The following is an 18,876-nucleotide window of genomic DNA, read 5'->3' on the forward strand; positions in this document are numbered from 1 at the left end:
ACCACACAAGATATAGGGAATGAAATGAGACTGTATTTGTGAGAAAAAAATACTGTAGAAATTATAAAATGCTACTCAAAGATAAGTATTTATTATTGTCAGCTCTATCTTGGTATTATTGAAGACTCTCTAGAGGTTAATTACTTATAAAAATTCAAAAAAGATCTAGTTGTCAAAATGGACTGACCCCACCAGTATTATTTTAAACAGACTACTCTTGGGTGATCAACTTACCTCGATGGAGAGGAAGACTGTTCAGTTCTAGGGATGTAAATTCACAAATACAGACATACAGTCTCTCGCCCTCTTTTAGACTGGGAATGGTAACAACTTCTACAAAACTGCTGGGGAACTGTCCTGAAAATAAAAGCAAACATTTCCAGTATTAAAATTTCTTTTTTCTATTTGTGTACCAGGACAAAAAACTTTTTTCTGAGCTCATTTATGGACCCCAAATTAAAAACTCACTGAGTACTCATAGCTGGAAAATCTACTGTAGACAATGTGCAACACACAAAATTAGGTGCCTGCAGAACACAGAGAGTGCAATTCAATCCAATAAACATTTAATGGGTGTCACTCTATCAAAGGCACACTGCAGAGGGGAAAAAGAGTAAGACAGTCTTGGCCCTGAAAGATCTTAAAATCGACTTCAGACATAAAATCTAATTCAGACATAAGCAATAATTCAGTCTGAAATCCAGTGTCAACTCATAGGTATACAAATTGCTATGGAAGTTCAGAGAAGGCAGAAAACGGGTCAGGAAAAAAATGAAAAATTTTATGGAAAAAAACTATAGTTGAGTCTGAAGATGGGCAGGGTTATAATAGGTAATAGTAGATAGACAAGCCTGTCAGTTGGAAAGCATCAGAAAGTTTAGCTGATTCCACCTTCTATATTTCTCTTGCACCTCTCCACTATCTCAAGACTCATCCTCTCGGTCCAAGCCATGGCTACTTCTCACCTCGATTACGGCAACAACTTTCCATCTCGCCTCTCTGCTTTTGGCTTTGCCCTTCCCTATCATTCTTCAATTTGAAGCAGAGAGCTTTGTAAAATACAAGCCTGACAGTGCTTGAAGCACGTTTACAGCAGCCCATTTCCATAACCCCTTACCACAGCATGCGCTGTCCTCCATGATCTAGTCTCTGTTCATCTCCCCATGCCATCTCCCCCATCTCAACCATTCACACTTCATGCCAGACTGAACTTTTCTCAGTTCCTCCATGCTCTTTTCCTCTTGTTCCAGGGCCCCTGAATAAGCAATCCTCTCTGCCTATCCTCTTTGACTTCTGACACACCATATTTATCCTAGCTGAGGTATCACATCTACTGGGAAATAATCTATTATCCGCCAAATACGGGTTAAGTATCAACAGAGTCTGTTCTCAGGACTGTAAGATATACTTCAAGCCAGGCGTACAAAAATATATGCAAGTTAAGGCTGGATTTAACACAGATGCATATTGTGGGAGAAGAACTTCTAGTCTCCTCCTGAATTCATGAAAGAAATTGGTGCTAATATATGTTTTCAAGCATAGAAAAAAGGAAACCAGGCACATGCAAAGTGGGAGGTAAGTGCCTCTAGGATACAGGGCAACTTTAATAAATTTAGGTCACCCAGGGATTTAGGAGGGCAGCTGGTACCTAACCACGTCAACCTTTTAAAGGAACCTGCAAGGAGAGATGCAATGCTAACAGACGTTCTCTCCTCACTGGTAGAAACCACGGCAAACACATGCAGAAAACACAAAAGGATCTGAAGTTTATTTACTGGGCTTGCCATTAAACCTTAATTTTTAATATAGAAAGAAGGGAGCGCCTGTGCCTATTTTGAATGTGAAGAATCATAAGCCTCTTACCTGTCACATCCTCTTTCTTTCCTAGAAGCCAAAATTCATCCACCACCGCCAATACCTCAATAATATCTCCCACAAAGAGTGGCAGTTCTTCTGACACACTAGGGCAAAAGTCAAAGATAGCTCGAACCACTGAGCCAGCCTCCATCTTTTAAACCTGGAAAGAAAGGTAAAGGAAATGGGAAAGTAGAATTATTTAAGACACTGCAATACAGACCTATATCTTGAGAATTATCATTAAGATATAAAGGTACTTATAATGAAGTCAAAGTAAATAAGAAGTTTGTACTTTAAAAAAATCAGAATGCTATCTCTATTTATTTCTTTAGAAACAATACTTTCCTCATACATTTTCACTTGATTTTCAAAGTCATTCTGGAATCGAAAAAAAAAAAAAAAAATGACCTATAGCTATGAGAAACAGAAAACATGCAATGTGGAACTGCAGACTTTCCAAAATGCCTGAGGAAGGCAATATGGAAATTAACATTTTTAAAGTACAAGGCAAGAGGGTATTTTTAAAATATGGTATTTAAAAGGTAGGGAATTGAAATATGGCATTTCATCTATTCCCTATATCTTTTTTTGCTTATTTATTTCTTCTCTATTTCCACATATATTTTATTTTTTTAAAGTTTTATTGATATAATTGACATACACCTCTGCATAAGTTTTTGCTTCTCTGGTGGTTTAGACGGTAAAGAGTCTGCCTGACTGCAATACAGGAGACCTGGATTCAATCCCTGGCTTTGGAAGATCCCCTGAAGAAGGCAATGGCAACCCACTCCAGTAATTCCATGGACAGAGAAGCCTAGTGGGCTCTAGTCCATGGGGGTGCATAGAGTTGGACATGACTGAGAAACAGAGTATATTCTGCATACGTTTAATCATGAAGTGATTATTGCAATAAATTTAGTGAACATCCACCATTTTTTATAGATACAAAAGTAAAGAAATGTATGTAAAAATTAATTTTAAACATGTATTTTCCTTCTGATGAGGGCTCTTAGGATGTATACCCCTAATAACTTTCATACATAACATATGCAGTACTAATTATACTGATCATGTTGTACGTTACATCCCTAGTACTTATTTATCTTACAGTGAAGTGACAGAAAGTCGCTCAGTTGTGTCCGACTTTTTGTGACCCCATGAACTGTAGCCTGCCAGGCTCCTCTGTCCATGGGATTCTCCAGGCAAGAATACTGGAGTGGATTGCCATGCCCTCCTCCCAGGGGATCTTCTCAACCCAAGGACTGAACCTGAGTCTTCTGCTGGGAGTTTATACATTTTGACTGCCTTCATCCAATTCCCCCAGTCACCTCTGCCCTGATCTCTTTTTCTGAGTTTGTTTGTATCTGAAGTATAGTTGACCTATATAACACCATGTCAGTTCCTGTTACACAACTTGGTGATTCAATAGTTCTACACATTTCAAAATGATCACCGTGATAAATCTAGTCATGATATGTCATCATACAAAGACAGGAGTTACTAACTATTCCCCACACTATACATTTCATACTTGTGAATCATTTATTTTACAACCGGAAGTTACTTCTTAAACTCTCTCATCTATTTCCTTCCTCCTCCTGCCCACCTCCCCTCTGGCAACTACCTCTTTGTTCTTTGCGTCTATGACTTTGTTTCTATTTTATGTTTGTTCATTTGTTTTTTAGATTTCACATATAACTGAAATCATACAGTATTTGTCTTTCTATGACATTTCATTTAGCATAATGCCCTCTAGATCCATTCACGTTATCAAAAATGGCAAGATTCCATTCTTTTTTATGAATTAGTAATATTCCATTATACACACACACACGAATATATATACATGTATATATACATACACACACACGCACACAGATATATAATATAACCACATCTTCTTCATCTATTTATCTACTAACAGGCACTAAGTTTGCTTCCTAAAGTTTACAGCTTTTGTAAATAATGCTGCAATGAATACAGGGGCTCATCTCTCTTTCTGAATTAGCTTTTGTCAGATAAACATCCAGGGCTGGAATTGCTGGATCACACGGTAGCCCTGTTTTTAATTTTTTGAGGAAGCTCCATACTGTTTTCCATAGTGGTTGTACCAGTTTATATTCCCACCAACAGTGCATAAGAGTTCCTTTTTCTCCAGAGTACATCTTTGCCAACACATGTTATTTGGTCTCTTTAACAGCCAATAGGGTAAGTGTGAGGTGACAACTCATTGCGATTTTAATTTATATTCCCTGATGACCAGTGGTGTTGAGCATCTCTCTTCATGTGCCTGTTCCCCATCTGTACACCTTTGGGAAAATGTCTAGATCCTCTGTTCATTCTTTTAACTGGGGTGTTTATTTGATACTGAGTTGGTTGTATCATTTGCAAATATCTTCTCCCATTCAGTAGCTGGTGTTTTTCTTTTGTTGATAATTTCCTTTGCTGTACAAAAGCTTTTTAGTTTTGTGTAGTCTCTCTCCACAACTACCTTAAAGACGGGGGTACTGAGGCTCAGAAAGTTATAAAACTTAATTTGTTCAAGATCACAGAGTTTATAGCAGCAAGGCCAGGATTTGGACTGAGGGCATTCTGGTCCCTTCTTGCTTCTATTTAAAAAAAAAAGAAAAAGTAATTTGACCTGAATAACAGCAACAGTAGTGCAGATTTAAAATGCATTGAAAAATAAAAATCCATAAAAAGAACAAAAAAAGACTATGTAGATGGCGCCTCCAGACAAGACTGAGTACACTACACCACATCAACAATGTGTTTTCCATTCAAAGAAGCCTACAGTCCCAACTTGCACACTACCTGCTATGGTATCTGTGCTGTTTTAAGACAATGTGTCTGTTATTCTGTGTCAAGGGAGCCTAAGTGCCTGCTCACCTGGTGGCTCAGATGGTAAAGAATTTGCCTGCAATGCAGGAGACCTGGGTTCCATTCCTGGCTCGGGACGACCCCCTGGAGAAGGGAATGACTACCCATTCCAGTATTCTTGCCTGGAGAATCCCATGGACAGAGGAGCCTGGCAGGCTATAGTCCATCGGGATACAGACAGTCAGATACAGCTGAGCAACTAACACTTCACTTCAAGCAACAGAACGGGAGGCAATAAAAAGGAGGGCATATGTACACTGGAAACCCTCAGGATTACTGTACTCTTCTCTCAGGTCTTTTACAAGAAGCAACAGACGATCTCCAGAGTGTCCAGGCCCCAAGCCTGATGTTCTTTATTTGCCTCAAGTATTCATTTGGTGCCGGTAGAGATGAGGATTCTAACCTTCATCTCACGTATAACTATGCTGTCACTTCTGTGTGATTCTTTTCGACCCCATGGACTGTAGCCTGCCAGGCTCCTCTGTCCATGGGATTCCCCAGGCAAGAATATTGGAGTGGGTTGCCATGCCCTCCCCCAGGGGATCTTCCCAACCCAGGGATCGAACCTACATCTCTTATGTCTCCAACACTGGCAGGCAAGTTCTTTACCACTAGCACCACCTGAGAGCCCCGACATACAACTGTAACCAACAACAAAAGGCACCGAGTGCCTAGTTACAAAAAAGAATAGTTATAGCTTCGTTAAGTTTACAGTCTAAGAATGATGTGGACAAACATTTAGGCACATAATAAATTGTTTAGTCTATTAATGCAAAGTACCTATAAGATTCTAATGACTCATGCAATGCACATGTTACATATTTCACTTGAACTACTGAGTAAAAAGAGCTTGTCCTTGTGTTACAGAAACTTTTTTCCTATAATGAGATGACTTGGGTATATAATGGAAAAGAGAAGTAGCTAGTAACACTCCCCACAGCCTCTCCCACATTTTCTTTAAGTATTAAAATATATAACAAATCTTCCCTAGTGGCTCAGATGGTAAAGGATCTGCCCGCAATGCAGGAGACCCAGGTTCGATCCCTGGGTTGGGAAGATCCCCTGGAGTAGGAAATGGTAACCCATTCCAGTATTCTTGCCTGGGAAATGCCATGGACAGAGGAGTATGGCAGGCTACAGTTCACAGGGTCGCTAAGAGTCAGACACGACTGAGTGACTAACACAATTAAAAATCACACACTGAGGAGGCAGCGTAATATGAATGCAAATTACTGGGCTCCTGCTGTCAGAGACGGAGAAGGCAATGGCACCCCACTCCAGTACTCTTGCCTGGAAAATCCCATGGACGGAGGAGCCTGGTAGGCCGCAGTCCATGGGGTCGCTAGGAGTTGGACACGACTGAGAGACTTCACTTTCTTTTCACTTTCATGCATTGGAAAAGAAAATGGCAACCCATTCCAGTGTTCTTGCCTGGAGAACCCCAGGGACGGGGGAGCCTGGTGGGCTGCCGTCTACGGGGTCGCACAGAGTCAGACACGACTCAAGTGACTCAGCAGCAGCAGCAGCTGTCAGAGAGATCAAGGTTCGAATCCCAGCTCCACTATATTTTAGCTTTTTCACCTTGGATATATTACTTGGGCTTCAGCTTCTTTTAAAAAATGGAGATAATCATACTTTCATAATAACCATCAAGAGGGTGATGATAATGATAAAAGTAATTATACTAATGCCTAATAAGGTGACGAATAGATTTAAGGGATTAGATCTGGTAGACAGAGTGCCTGAAGAGCTATGGATGAAGGTTCATAACACTGTCAAAAATATGGTTTTTCCAGTAGTCATGTACAGATGTGACAGTGGGACCATAAAGAAGGCTGAGTGCCAAAGAACTGATGCTTTTGAACTGTGGTGCTGCGGAAGACTCTTGAGAGTCCCTTGGACTGCAAGGAGATCAAACCAGTCATTCCTAAATGAATCAATGCTATTTATTCATTGGAAGGACTGAGGTTGACACTCCAATACTTTGGCCACCTGATGAGAAGAGCTGACTCATTGGCAAAGAACCTGATGCTGGGAAAGATTGAGGGCAGGAGGAAAAGGGGATGACAGAGGCTGAGATGATTGGATGGCATCACTGACTCAATGGAGAGGAGTTTGAGCAAACTCCAGGAGACAGTGGAAGACAGAGAAGGCTGGTGTGCTGCAGTCTATGGGGTCCCAAAGAGTCAGACATGACTTAGCAAGTGAACAAGAACAACGCCTAATATTTAATTAGCACTTCTATATGTAGCACTATGACCTCCCTCCTTGGGTCTTCACAACAACCCTGCTGTATGTAGTTGGTTCCCATTCTGCAAGCTCAGAAAGACGATGTAATCTGTCCAGGGTCACATAGTAAGTCAGACATGGAACAGGAACGCAGATCTGCCTGTCTTCAAATCCATAACCAGTATGCTAATAGTGTGAAAGCACCTGGGACAGGGGGAATACAGTAGGTGCTCAATAAATGTTAGCAGTTATTATTAAACATCATTTCCATAATCATCTACAAGACTAAATCTGTCAACGATATAGCATCATCAGAGAATGTGATATTTCAAGTATATAAACACTATATAATTTACTATATCAACATCTCAAACATGATTAACTTTGACCATGTTTAAAACCTAGGCGCATAACATACATCCTTGGCATTACCAGAAAACACACTAAACACTAACTTAATAATAAGCTCGTTATTAAGACCATTTCTTCTGTGACACATAGTACCAGTGCTATGTAAGTTTTAGGTTTTTCTCTTGTAATGTCAGCCTTTGCTCTGCCTTCAGTTTATCTCCTCTGTCAACTTTTCTGCGTCTTTCTAGATCGTTGTTTATAATCTGCTGGGAGTGGCAGGGAACCACACACACACCACCAAAATTATTACAAGTTTCTAGATAAATAAAAAGTAACCGTGCTCCAAATAAGAGGCTAACAAGCTCTTCTGCAGTGGTACAGTACATGTGGTAGTGCTAGAGTCCTTCAACAGTTATTTTTTATGTGCTCTGAGGCCCCTTTCTTAGTTTCTGGCTGTCTTCCAGACAGCTGAAGTTGCCAGATGTCAGATTTCCACATAAGGGTGGTGTCAAAAATATTTCTTTCCCCTAAAACAAACAATATTTTGCAAAATCCTTAACCATCTATATATTATTAAAACAACTCAAGGTTGAGCCAAGGTAGATATTATTTTCCTTTTCCTACTACTATCTTTTCTCAAATTTCGTCTATCAGACTAAATATATACCTCATTATCTAAAATATCATGGAGAGAATTAGCATAAGCCCCAGAGGGTGACTTAGAGAGCTACCCTGTTCCATGGAGGAGTAACCTTTGGGAGCTGAAAGGGTTAAAGCTTCTCCTCGAGAACCTTCCTGCTCTACCAGAAAATGACTCAGAAGCAGAGGAGGGTCTGGCTCAATAAATACTTGTACTGACTGACCTCCTACCCTGTTGGAAGGAGTGCGTAATCGCTAATGAATACACACCCTGGAAGAGCGCTGCAGTCAGAGCCTGGCTAAACTACAGGATTCGTGGGTGAGACCAGAAAGGAGGTCTTTATGTCCTCTGTTCTATGTAGAATAGCGTGAATTTCATCTGTCTTCTCTGTACACACTATGAAAAGCAACAATTATTGTTTCTGTCTGGGCCATTTTAGAAGCCAGGACTGGGATTCCCTAGGGTCCAGTTGTCAGGACTAGGCGCTTTCACTGTCGTGGCCTGGGTTTAATCCCTGGTTGGGGAACTAAGATCCTGCTTGCCGTGCAGTATGGCCAAAAAATATTTTGAACCTTTATCATAACTAGTTTACACATAAACTGTTTCACCAACTTCAGATGGAAGCAAAAAAGAACTATTAATACATTGGAAATCAGAATGCAGATGGGCCTGAGAGAAGGCAGAGGAAATAAATGCCTGGATGGCATAATGTCTGGGACATCAGAAAGTTTGCTATGAAAGCGTTTCTCCTCTTGCTGGTGAATGCCTGTCTCTCCACCTTTGCAGAGTCACTCTGCATAGGAGACGCAGAGACCCTTCATTCTTCAAACCCTCATAGGATATAAAACCCTATGAGGGAGGAGATTTTTGTTTGTTTTGTTCACTGGTCTAGAGCAATGCTCAGTGAGTAGTTTTTGGTGAGCAAATGATTTACTGAACTTCAGGAAAATACAAGGAACTGTTCATATCAAAATCTCTACTTCCACTTATCTGAAACTAAATTAACCATCTCTTCTCCACAAATAGTTTTATCTTCCAGCTTGAGTAACAGTGTCATATAAGTCTTTCAGACTTAGAATCTGATGTCAAACATCAGAATCTGATACTTCTTCATCCTCTATAATCCAGACAGTACACTAACCGCAGCAGCTACCATTTAAGAATTTATCACATGCCAGACACTGAGCCAGGAGCTTGTACCATCACCACACTGCAAGGTGGAGACCAAGGTGCTCGAGTCAGTGTCCCTGGCTTCAAATCCCAGTGGCACCACTAAACAACATACTTAACTCTCGGACGCAAAGCTAAACCAGAACTCAAGTCTATTTGACTCCAATGCCCAGGTACTTTTTACTGTAAATGTTATTAATTCTCTTACATCTCACTGGTTCTTCCTTCAAAATTACTAAATTTCCATTTTCCTCTCTTTAGTTCTCCAACATTTTATTATGAAATTTTTCAAACAGCCAAGCTGAAAGAAGCTGACACCCACCACGTAGAGTCTACCATTAACATGTTACTGCGGGCACTTTGTCACATACCATCGAGCTCCCCATTTTTCAATCCTTGTTATGTTTTGATGTATTTCAAATATTCATTTTTCATTTTATCTTTGATGTATTTCAAAATATATTACAGATATTTTCCCCAATACTTTAGCATGTATCTTAAATAGAGTTTATTATTTGTTAATGCATTTTCATTTGGGGAAGTAACATTTTCCTCTCTTTTTAGCTAAAGATACAATTTTTCTCCTCACTAATCTGTCAGTGAACCTGGTTAATCTTTTAAACGGTCAATTTTTACACATTACACAGTTGCTTAAGAATTTACAAGATTTTCCTACTCTCTATAATGCATTCACATACTCAACAAATTTTAGTCAAGCCAAATGGAGTCCATCAAATTCCCACGCAGGCTGAAAATCTGGCTCTGCTGGGTAGGCTAATCAGTTGATGACTCTTTAACCCAATTTTCTTTAAATATTTATTCTCTAATTCTGTTGGTGACTAACAGGAACATTTAAACTCTCCTCTATTGTCCTAAGCAACTCAACTCTTACCCCAAAGTACCTACCCTACACAGGACAAAATAAGACTCTGTAGATAACCCAACCACTATCCAATAAGGAAACAGGCTTCTTTCCATGAGAAAGAGATCAATAACGCAGACAATTGATTCATAAATCTGCAGTGATTTTTCTTTTTTTTGGTGGAGGGAGCCTGGCAGGCTATAGTCCATAGGGAAGCAAAAAAAGGAAATGGCAACCCACTTCAGTATTCCTGGCCTGAAGAAATCCATGGATCAAGCAGCCTGAGGTTGTAAAGAATCGCACACGACTGAGTGACTTTCACTAAGGATATTTTAACACTTTCAATGGACTAAAGACCTTGGCAGCAATCTCTCTATCCAGTGTTACTTCTCTGATGTACCAAGGAACATTCAAGATGTTCTGAGGTGAGCTGTAGTTCCTGCACCCAAGTTCAGTTCAGTTCAGTTGCTCAGCTGTGTCCGACTCTTTGCGACCCCATGAATCCCAGCATGCCAGGCCTCCCTGTCCATCACCAACTCCTGGAAACTTGGCTTAGTCCCCATCATTTCCCCAAAACATGCTGAGGACACTAATCATATTGTCCCCAAATGCAAGAGCTCTTTGGTCACTATAAACCTGGGGAAGGCTATATGCCATATTGCTCTCTTGGAGGGACATTTTACTATATTAAAGACTGAGTCAATCCAGCCAAGAACTCCTTTTTAATTCAACTTCTCCGGCACAGCACACGTTTTTTGGGGTCAAACTTTATATATATGTATTTTTTTAACTGTTTCTCACTCCACTTATTCATAAATAGTCCTTGTGCATTCCTAACCAATCAAAAGGCTCTCTGCTCCCATAAAGCACTTTCTGTCCAAAACTCATCCCTTTGTTTACATGCTGTTTCTTTTATCCATGGTAGACTCCACTGTCTTTCCACACATTTAAACTGCCTCCAGATGATGCCCTTCTCTCTTGCTCAAGCCCACATCCACTGTTCATGTTTCAGCTCCCTTGTTCTTTTATCACCTTGCAGTTCTGTGAGAGATCAGGCTGGACTTGTAAAAGTTGCAGCCATGAGAGTGAATGTATTCAGTATTAACGAAAACACATCCAGAAATAAAAATAACACTTAAAAAAGTGTATCATGCAACCTGTATGGCCATCAAAAGAACAGGTAAACAAAATGCAGTATATACACACAATGGAGTATTATTAAAAAGGGCATTCTGACACATACCACAACATCAATGAACCTTGAGCATAATGCTAAGTCACAAAAAGACGAATACTGTGCGATTTCACTTATATGATATATCAACAGTAGTAAAGCTCATGGAAACAGTAAGTAGAAAGGTGGTTACTGGGGGGTGAGGGGAAGGAAAATGGGTACAGAGTTTCAGTTTGTGACCATGGAAAGGTTCTGAAGATAGATGATGATGGTGGTGGCACAACAAAATAGATTTAATGCCACAGACCTGTACACTTAAAAATGGCAAAATGGTAAATTCTATGTTTTACATACACGCACATATATATGTATTTATCATAACAAAGCTTTTTAAAAAGCTATGTCATAAGATGCAAGAGAATGTAGAAGAAGGCCTAGTAAACTTCAATAATTGCTGACAAGCAACATATCTACAAGTCTGGACATACTTCATTAAAAGAAAATCTCCTGAGATGACAAACTTTTCCCCTGACAGAAAAGTGAAAAAAAGTGAAAGCTGCTCAGTCATGTCTGACTCTTTGCGACCCAATGGACTATACAGTCCATGGAATTCTCCAGGCCAGAATACTGGAGGGGGTAGTCATTCCCTTCTCTAGGGGATCTTCCTAATCCAGGGATAGAACCCCAGTGTCCCACATTGCAGGCAGATTCTTTACCAGCTAAGCCATGAAGGAAGCCCAAGAACACTGGAGTGTGTAGCCTATCCCTTCTACAGTGGATCTTCCTGACTCAGGAATCGAATCAGGGTCTCCTGCATTGCAGGCGGATTCTTAGATATTGATATCAAACCTGGGACAGACTGAGAACACTGAACATTAAAGCCAGGGTTGGGTGTCTTCCATTTCCCCTTCTAGGTCTATCTGTCCTCCCCTCCTCCACCTTGCTCTATGCTCCATGAGGCTGACCCACAAGAACTGCATCAAGGTGTTCCCTTGCCTCTGGCTTCCAGTTTGGTTCAGCCAATGGGCATCACCAGTAGGAAATTGAAGGCAGAGGGATGGTGAGGTTGGGTGTTTATTCCCATGCATCTTTTCCAGCTGGGCTGTGAGTTGGCTTGGCTATGTCATTCTACTAAAGGCCACAGCTAATATAAGGAAGCTGAAAAAGAAAAAGAGTCAGGTAACGACCCAGTTTTCTGCCCCTTGAGGCCTGGGTGGCTCACTGGCTATCTCTGGGGTACAGTACAACTCTCCAGTATTTTGCCTACATCTGTCTGTTCCAAGTGGGACCTCCTCAAATTACCCGATTTGAGTATGCCTTCTACATTCTGCTAAGCCCCTGACAGATATATGCCCAAAAGGATCCTTCTGAGTTTATGAGAACTATGCATGAAAAAATGGAGAGAGAAAATACAGGAAACCATAGTTTCCTAAATCTACCATCCTAAATCTAGGTGAGAGATAAAAGAGATAAAGGCTTAAAATATATTTAGAAAAAGACTAATGCCTGGGTTCCTGTGCACCCACCCTTCAAAAAAACACCCCACTGTTGACAGAGTTGGTGCATGGGCCCAGACTCCAAATTGCTTTGAAATTCTGAGCAATCTATTTCACAATCCATTGTGTCCTAGAAGAGTAGGACACGATGTGTGAGAGCTGTGAGAAGGTGCTCTGTTCTTTCAAACAGCACTGATGACACCTTGCATGCTCTTCCTAACACTGCCCAGTGTAGAGCAGAAGTCTAAATTCTGAACTTTCAGAATCAAATTTCTGAAGAGATTTCCTGAACTGGAAGATAGTTTCTCTTCCTTTCCTGTTTGCTCCTACAAAGTGGGTGTGCTGCAGGAGCTCAGGTACATCTTTGCTGACCTGAGAAGAGCTGGGAGAGGGTCGGTCCCCTTTGGCGGGACTCTCCAGTATAGGTTCCTGCAAAGGTATACGTTTGCCTGAGCATCTGGAAATTTCCTTATGTCCTGAAACTGAACTCTCCATAAAATGTCAGTTTCGGAGAATGGAAATCTATTTTCAAAATTTCAAATCCAAGCAATGAAAAGTAATCTTTAACCTCAAAAGCAAGTGCACAGTTCTTTTATTCTTGGCAATACAGGACTAATAAGAACAGGCTCTTTCTTCCGGGCGAAAGGGTGAGAGGTGTCAGAAAATGAAGTTTAAATCTGTTTCAGGAAGGAAATGAGAGAAGCTAGGAAAACATCACTTCCTCCTCTGGTTTATGTCACCAGAGCTCGTTTCGGACAGAAGGTCAGCGGTCACTGCCAGGTGGTTACTCAAATAACCAGCAATAGATGAAGGGGAAAAGTAGAACCCATCTTGAGCATGGTGGCCCCCATGAGGCTGAGCAGCATGGCCTGGGCCAGCTGTCCTCAATCAAGTATCTTCCTCCAACCCACTGTGCTCTCCTGATGGCAGCAGCCCTGATTCACAACACACACTTTGCGAAACATGTTATGTAATGTTGGACTGTAAGAAAAAATAAAAAGCCTGCTCTGACGTAGGAGGGATGATCAGAGAAATGAGGGTAGAAAAGGAAAGGAATCTGCTATCATAAACTGTCTTACAGGGTATATTACTTTTTATTTCAAACCTGTCCCAAGTTGGAAGGCAACAACCTCAGCAGATGGAACAGGACACAGATCAGAGTTTCCACCAATCATGGAAGGGCCCTTCAGTCCTCTTCGGGATTTAAACGGAATAGTTCTCATCTCAAACATCTAAATAGTTCTAATTTCTTTTGACAAAAGACAAAATTTAAATTAAGAAAGCTTCAAAGACTTCCTGGTGGCCCCATGGTTAAGAATCTGTGCTCCCAATGCAGGGGGCCCAGGTTCAATCCCTGGTTGGGGACTAGATCCCACATGCTGCAACTAGGACCCAGTCCAGTTCAGTAGCTCAGTTGTGTCCGACTCTTTGAGACCCCATGGACCACAGCATGCCAGGCCTCCCTGTCCATCACCAGCTCCCAGAGTTTACCCAAACTCATGTCTATTGAGTCGGTGATGCCATCCAACCATCTCATCCTCTGTCATCCCCTTCTCCTGTCTATCTTTCCCAGCACCAGGGTCTTTTCAAAAGAATCAGTTCTTCGCATCAGGTGGCCAAAGTATTGGAGATTCCGCTTCAACATCAGTCCTTCCAATGAACACTCAGGCCTGATCTCCTTTAGGATGGACTGGTTGGATCTCCTCGGAGTCCAAGGGACTCTCAAGAGTATTCTCCAACACCACAGTTCAAAAGCATCAATTCTTCAGTGCTCGGCTTTCTTTATAGTACAACTCTCACATCCATACATGACTACTGGAAAAACCATAGCCTTGACTAGACAGACCTTTGTTGGCAAAGCAATGTCTGCTTTTTAATATGCTGTCTAGGTTGGACCCAGTGCAGCCAAACAAATAAATAAATAATAAGTAATAAAAGAAGAAGAAGAATCTGCCTTGCAATGCAGGAAACACTGGTTTGCTTCAATCTCTGGTCTGGGAAGATAAGATCCCACATGCCACAGGGCAACTAAGCCCGTGTGCCCCAACTACTGAGCCCCTGCTCTGGAGCCCTCAAATTGCAACTACCGAGCCTACATGCCACAGTTACTGAAGCCCAGGTGCCTAGGGCCCGTGCTCCACCACAAAGAGGAGCCTCCAGCTCACTACAGGCTTCCTTGATAGGTCAGTTGGTAAAGAATCCGCCTGCAATGCAGGAGACACCAGTTCGATCACTTTCACTGGAAGTAGAGAAAAGCCCTCTGGCAGCAACAAAGACCCAGCACAACCAAAACAAAATTAAGTAAATTAAATAAAGAAAGAAAGCTTCAGGACTGACTCTTATTGGACACCTGTTTCAACTAACTTAAAGGATTCCACACTCCACCCCCAAATTAAGCTGATATTTTCCTTCCTTTTTAGTTATTTTTAAAATTGCTTATATATCTCTACATCAAATTTGTCTTTTTCGACAAACCACACTGGTGGAAGAAGGTCCCAAGATTAATATTTTAGAATTACCAAATTTGAGGAAATTTACAATAATTGTAAAAATTACATTAATTTTTCAAATGGGTCAACCTAACAATTCCTTAAGTACTCGCTCAGATTTTCATTTCTTAAATCCTGTATGAATCTCAACTATGAAATTTAAGAATCACTGACTCATAAGTATATACACTGGACATCTCTGAGCTAAGCAGCCTAGTGATACATTAAAATTAACAGCTCCAACATGCTGTCTATACAATAAATGCCCAGATAACACAATCCACAGCAGCTGTAGAGTACAGATTAATTTGAAACTACAAAGTGAAACTTCAGGGTGAAGCTGCTGCTAACAAGGAGCAAAACAAACTTGTGATAACAGGCAGTTTTTAGGACAGTTTCCAGGAGATGTCTAGAAAATTTATTAACCTAAGCTATGAGGATAAATAGCACAGAGATCTGCAAGGTAAGCATCTTTTTTCCTTTCCTTATCTCTTTCAAGCATAGGCTTGTTTTTTGGCTAAAGAAGATTTAAAAGAAAAGGCGCTTCTCTGCCCTTCAGATATTCAGAGTATAAAATATTCTTGATTTTTGGAAGAAAGAACCAGGAAAGGAATTTAGAAAACTAAAGATTCTGAGAAAGAAAACTAGGGAGGAAAGAAATTATGCAGTTGGAGTTAAAAATAACCAAGACCACTCTCAGGGTAAGAGATTTTTAGGTCATTCTACGCAGTGCCAGCATCCAAGGACCATGGGAAAGAGGGAGCAGCAGTTTCGTGTGTTGTGTTGTTTAGCCTCTAAGTCGTGTGAAACTCCTTTGAGATCCCATGGACTACAGCCCACCAGGCTCCTCTGTCCATGGGACTTCCCAGGCAAGAATACTGGAGTAGGTTGCCATTTCCTTCTCCAGGGGATATTCCCGATCCAGGGATCAAACCCATGTCTCCTGCATTGGCAGGAAGGTTCTTTACCACTGAGCTACCAGGAAAACCCCTCTACTCTCTTTTCCTATGAGTCTGGCATTTTTCTTTGTTTTAAGATTCCATGTACAAGTGAGATCACAGTTATTTGTCTTTCTCTGAATTTCTAAAGTGCATCTCTTTCAGACAGTCGCTATATACATTTAAAGTAATTATTGATACAGCATTTGTTTCTATTTGCCCTATTTTTTGTTCCTTAAAGCAAAGAAGAACTAAAGAGCCTCTTGATGAAAGTGAAAGATGAGACTGAAAAAGTTGGCTTAAAACTCAACGTTCAGAAAACTAAGATCATGGCATCTGGTCCCATCACTTCATGGCAAATAGATGGGGAAACAATGGAAACAGTGACAGACTTTATTTTCTTGGGTTCCAAAATCACTGCAGATGGTGACGGTAGCCATGAAATTAAATTAAAAGACGCTTGCTCCTTGGAAGAAAATCTATGACCAACGTAGACAGCATATTAAAAAGCAGAGACAAAAAAAAGTAAATAAAATAAAAAGCAGAGACATTAATTACTTTGCCAACAAAGGTCCGTCTAGTAAAAGCTATGGTTTTCCAGTAGCCATGTATGGATGTGAGAGTTGGAATATAAAGAAAGCTGAGTGCCAAAGAACTGATGCTTTTGAACTGTGGTGTTGGAAAAGACTCTTGAGAGTCCCTTGGACTACAAGGACATCCAACCCGTCCATCCTAAAGGAAATTAGTCCTGAATATTAACTGGAAGTGCTGATGCTAAAACTCCAGTACTTTGGCCACCTGATGCGAAGAATTGACTCATTGGAAAAGACCCTGATCCTGGGAAAGATTGAAGGCGGGAGGAGAAGGGGACGACAGAGAATGAGATGGTTGGATGGCATCACCGATGTGATGGACAAGAGTTTGAGTAGGCTCCAGGAGTTGGTGATGGCAGGGAAGCCTAGCATGCTGAATTCCATGGGGTCGCAAAGAGTCAGACACAACTGAGCTACCGAACTGCTCTGCAATAAAAAGTAGTTCCACTTGCCACAACGAGAGAAAGCCTGCGCAAAGCAACAAAATCCCAGTGCAGCCAAAAATAAAGACAAATTTAAAAACAAAAAAACTTTCCAGTCTTCAGTTCAGTCGCTCAGTCATGTCCGACTCTTTGCGAACCCATGACCAGAGCACTCCAGGTCTCCCTGTCCATCACCAACTGCCGGAGTTTACCCAGACTCATGTCCATTGAGTCGGTGATGCCATCCAACCATCTCATCCTCTGTCATCCCCTTCTCCTCCTACCCTCAATCTTTCCCAGCATCAGGGTCTTTTCCAATGAGTCAGTTCTTCGCATCAGGAGGCCAAAGTACTGGAGTTTCAGCTTCAACATCAGTCCTTCCAATGAACACCCAGGACTGATCTCCTTTAGGATGGACTGGTTGGATCTCCTTGCAGTCCAAGGGACTCGCAAGAGTCTTCTCCAGCACCACAGTTCAAAAGCACCAATTGTTCGGCGCTCAGCTTTCTTTATAGTCCAACTCTCACATCCATACATGACCACTGGAAAAACCATAGCCTTGACTAGACAGACCTTTGTTGACAAAGTAATATCTCTGCTTTTCAATATACTATCTAGGTTGGTCATAATTTTCCTTCCAAGGAGTAAGCGTCTTTTAATTTCATGGCTGCAATCACCATCTGCAGTGATTTTGAAGCCCCCCAAAATAAAGTCTGACACTGTTTCCACTGTTTCCCCATCTATTTCCCATGAAGTGATTGGACCAGATGCCATGATCTTAGTTTTCTGAATGTTGAGCTTTAAGCCAACTTTTTCACTCTCCTCTTTCACTTTCATCAAGAGGCTTTTGAGTTCCTCTTCACTTTCTGCCATAAGGGTGGTGTCATCTGCATATCTGAGGTTATTGATATTTCTCCTGGCAATCTTGATTCCAGCTTGTGCTTCTTCCAGCCCAGCGTTTCTCATGATGTACTCTGCATAGAATTTAAATAAGCAGGGTAACAATATACAGCCTTGACGAACTCCTTTTCCTATTTGGAACCAGTCGTTGTTCCATGTCCAGGTCTAACTGTTGCTTCCTGACCTGCATACAGGTTTCTCAAGAGGCAGATCAGGTGGTCTGGTATTCCTATCTCTTTCAGAATTTTCCACAGTTTATTGTGATCCACACAGTCAAAGGCTTTAGCATAGTCAATAAAGCAGAAAGAGATGGTTTTCTGGAACTCTCTTGCTTTTTCCATGATCCAGTGGATGTTGGCAATTTGGTCTCTGGTTCCTGTGCCTTTTGTAAAATCAGCTTGAACATCTGAAAGTTCACGGTTCACATACTGCTGAAGCCTTGCCTGCAATGCGGGAGACCTGGGTTCGATCCCTGGGTCAGGAAGATACCCTGGAAAAGGAAATGGCACCCCACTCCAGTACTCTTGCCTGGAAAACCCCATGGATTTACCATGGTACCCCTGGTACCCACCATCCATAGGGTCGTATAAGAGTCGGACACGACTGAGCGACTTCACTCACGTACAACATATGAACTACATAATGGAAGAATTCCATTTACCACACCATCCTGTCCTTTGTGTTACTGCTGCCATATACATTATTTCTACTTTGTGTTACTGCTGCCATAGATATTTGTGGTAGCTTTAAAGCAGATTTCAAAATTTTTTGATACTGCTCCCTATTTCCTCTCCTCCTGAGTGTGGGCCATACCAGTGACTCATTTCTAACCCACAGAATACAGTGGTAGTAAGTGTGTGATTCCCAAGACTAGA

The 18,876-nt window shown here is 41.2% G+C and overlaps 1 protein-coding gene across 3 annotated transcripts in view; it reads right to left on the bottom strand.

Moving 5' to 3' along the window:
• The window catches only part of DNMBP (dynamin binding protein), a 117,115-nt gene that overhangs the window by 80,789 nt on the left and 17,450 nt on the right, over nucleotides 1-18,876 (bottom strand). For all 3 annotated transcript variants that reach the window (XM_019952983.2, XM_070780628.1, XM_070780629.1), the window contains 2 exons: nucleotides 1,864-2,017; nucleotides 235-357 (listed from right to left, as the gene is read on the bottom strand). In XM_019952983.2, coding sequence (XP_019808542.2) covers nucleotides 235-357; nucleotides 1,864-2,008 — 268 coding nt within the window. In that variant the 5' untranslated portion in view covers nucleotides 2,009-2,017. The remainder of the gene's footprint in view (nucleotides 1-234; nucleotides 358-1,863; nucleotides 2,018-18,876) is intronic.

This window comes from Bos indicus, chromosome 26 (assembly GCF_029378745.1).
Source record: "Bos indicus isolate NIAB-ARS_2022 breed Sahiwal x Tharparkar chromosome 26, NIAB-ARS_B.indTharparkar_mat_pri_1.0, whole genome shotgun sequence".
Taxonomy (NCBI): domain Eukaryota; kingdom Metazoa; phylum Chordata; class Mammalia; order Artiodactyla; family Bovidae; genus Bos; species Bos indicus.